Raw genomic sequence first — 3292 nt, forward strand, 5'->3', positions numbered from 1 at the left:
AAAGAGTCCACAAAGAAAAGAAGGAACCACTGGAGAGACAGGGGAAAACCAGAGGAGGGTGGCATGGAAGCTATGGGGAAAGATAGTTAAGGTTATGTCGGCATGGTCAGCAGCATCAGATGCTATAATGAGTTCAAATAAAGCCTAAAAAGTGTCCTCTGGGTTAAGATCTAATCTTCTATATTAGATATGACAAAAATCATTACCTTTTAAAGCTTAATTGGAAAGAAAGAAACTGTTCATAAGGAAAGTATTGGTTTTGGGTTTGGTGTATGTTTTTTAAAAGTAGTATTTATATGTTTTTCTAAAAGGTAGTATTATATATATTTATATATTTTGACCAAACAGCAGCAGTAGGCAGGACGCAGTTGAAAGGAAAAGGAAAAGGGAATAAATGATTGGTGTAACTAGGTAACAGGAATGAGATACAGACCACAAATGCTAGGAATAAGGTTGGATGGGACAGTCAGGTGGAAACATGGGTGTGCATAAATTGTTTTATTGGTATTTTTTGGAGTATTAGAAGCATTAGTTATTTTCTCTGAAGAGGCAAGATCTCCAGCAATATTTAAATCCATTCAAAGTATTCGGAGGCATTGGATATGAAATACAAAACTAGGAAACAGAATGGAGTTTGTCAAGTAATCTATTAGGATAGCATCAGCATTAGCCCTTCTAAAGCAGCTTTAATATAATCTAATCAATTCATTGTTCTTTTAATATACATGAAATAATGTGGTGAATAGATGATATACATTTGAGTATTATTTTCTAGAACTTCCTGAATTTCTTCATAGTGATTTAGTTATAGCTATGAAATGGCTGTGTGGCAAAAGTGCCATTGAACTATGGCTCATTATAATGAGAAAATGTAGTTTAGAGAAGCATTTATAGTGTTTGTTTGAATAGTGGAAATTTGAGAAGCATGAATGTAGTTGTCTCTCTCATCTTGAAAGCCTTTTTGTTTTTGTCTTCTGATACTAGGTAAAAGATGCTGGAACACGGCAACAGCCAAAGGAGTTCAGATTGCCAAAAGGCAATCACTTTGGTATGAATATTGAGAACATTCCCAAAGGCAAAATTTCCATTGTAGAGGCATTGACACTTCTCAACAATCATAAACTTTATCCAGAAACATGGACTGCTGAGAAAATAGCAGAAGAATACCATCTAGAACAGAAAGATGTAAATTCTGTTCTCAGATATTTTGTTACTTTTGAAGTCAAAATCATCCCTCCTGAAGACAGAAAAGCAATCCAATCAGAATGAAGGAAATCTTGAAGTTACTCCCCATTTCTTTGTCCTGTTTATTTTCTCCTTTTTAGCATATTAAATTATATAAATTACCGACTGTTTAAAGCTTCCTCCTTGTGAGAGCATACTATTTATTGAGCTCCGATGAATTTTCAGGACTGCTGATAGAGTAAATTTTGTTTTCTTTAACTTTAATTTGTTTTAGGCATGTGTTCTTATGTAATAGCATGACTAAATAGAACATGTATAAATGTATTACAAAGAGTTAATGCGTTATTTCAGGCACACTGTATCAAGCTTTTAAATTGGTTATGTGACCTCTTGGGAAATATCCTGAATCCCGCATTTAACATTTAGTTTCACCTTTCAATTTAGGTGATTGGTTTATTCTTCCTATGGAATAGTGAAAGTAAGAGCTTTCTTGACTCTTATGACTGTGACATTTTCTTGTTGGGGAACTGGAGGCTTGACAGCAAGGTTGAATAACAGTGTTTTCCAAGTAAAGGCAGACAGGAGACGACACAAAATCAGCAGAAAATACATTTTTACTCCTGCTCTGGGAAATAAGAACTAATGAGGCCTTTTTATTTGTTTTGAGTTGGTTTTGCATATGAAATAACTTTTAAATTATAATAAGGAGTTATTTATAAAATTGTAGCAGTCTCTCCTTTGACAGGTACAAAAGCTTTCAGAGAGGCAGGCGATAGTGGGAACATTCTGAAGAAAATAACTTTTCTGAACTTAATATAGAAATACAAGAAAAATTTAAAGAATTGTTAAAGAACCATGATAAATGAAATTTGGTGACTAGATATATTTTATAATTTAAATGCTGATTGAAAAGAGAAAAAATAGCAAGTAGAAGCATAAAATGTGATCACTGGAAGGAACCTGAGATTGCTGCTTCATTTATTTAACAAACTAAGCATGATGTATATCAGTACTAGGGGCTTCAGCGAGATTATTAAGTTTATCTCTGTTATGTAACTACTTGTGGAATCTTGGGTGGGTTGTGTAACCTCTTTGAGATTGAATTTCCTTTATAAATGAGTATAATGCTGCCTTAAATCTAAGGGTTCCTGTGAAGATAAATAGGATAATAAAGGCCTGAACAAATATGACTTATTTTTTGCAGTTGAGAACAGAAATAGGCCTTGGAAAGTTTCATGACCTATTTAAGATTATTGTATAGTTTTATGACATAGCTTGGCCCAGAATTTAGGTTTTCAAAATCCTAGTGTGTTTTTTTCTGCTGTGCCAATGAGAAGTATATCTCAGAAGAACAGAAGGTATGAATTATAGGAATACTGGGGGATGTGGTAAGAAAAATTCCAGGTTATCATTGTCTCTGAGGGAAGATAGACATTCACTGCTTCCTAGGGAGTCCTCTGCAAATGGTATGGAAGTGCCGAGGAATTCAGCATGATGACGAATTGAGGTATTTGTAATACTAAGAAGAGAAAAATTGAGAATTGAAATGTTTAATGTTTTCAAATGCAGTTTTGTTATGTGATTATACCTAGTTTATGTTTAGTTTAAAACAGTTCTTTTTAAGAAAACAAGAACTCAATATAAAATTGCATTTTAAAACTCTGGTAAATCATCAAAACCTTATCAAATAAAGATCAGTACTTGAATCAATAATACTGCTATTTTTGTCATCTTCCCTATTCAAATCCACACTGTGGTTAGGCAGCTATAAATATGGCTATTATATGGTGTCACATGATAGAATAAAGTACTTCCCATATTATTCATTGTCCTATTACTGTTTTTTATTATATGTAGGAGAGCACTTGGATAGTAGTGGTGTCACAGAAAGTCGGGCGTTATACTCAGAAAATCTGGGTATAGATCTCAAGCATCTCCACTAGCCATGTAATCTTAGAAATGTCGTCAACTGCTAAACAAGTAATAATTGCTAACATCTTAAAAGCAAATAACTGTACTAGGCATTGATCTAAGTGCTTTACATGTATTAGCCTGCTTAAAATTTACCACAGGTATGAGGATAAGTACTATTAACCATATTTTACAA

The 3292-nt window shown here is 33.4% G+C and overlaps 1 protein-coding gene across 1 annotated transcript in view; it reads left to right on the forward strand.

Annotated features, from left to right (window-relative positions):
* Positions 1-3007, forward strand: part of NDUFAF4 (NADH:ubiquinone oxidoreductase complex assembly factor 4) — a 6292-nt gene extending 3285 nt beyond the window's left edge. The window contains exon 3 of the mRNA XM_006926286.3: positions 985-3007. Within this exon, the coding sequence (XP_006926348.1) occupies positions 985-1269 (285 nt within the window). The 3' untranslated portion in view covers positions 1270-3007. The remainder of the gene's footprint in view (positions 1-984) is intronic.
* The last annotated feature ends 285 nt before the right edge of the window (positions 3008-3292 follow it).

This window comes from Pteropus alecto, unplaced genomic scaffold (assembly GCF_000325575.1).
Source record: "Pteropus alecto unplaced genomic scaffold, ASM32557v1 scaffold7, whole genome shotgun sequence".
In the NCBI taxonomy this organism is placed as follows: Eukaryota; Metazoa; Chordata; class Mammalia; order Chiroptera; family Pteropodidae; genus Pteropus; species Pteropus alecto.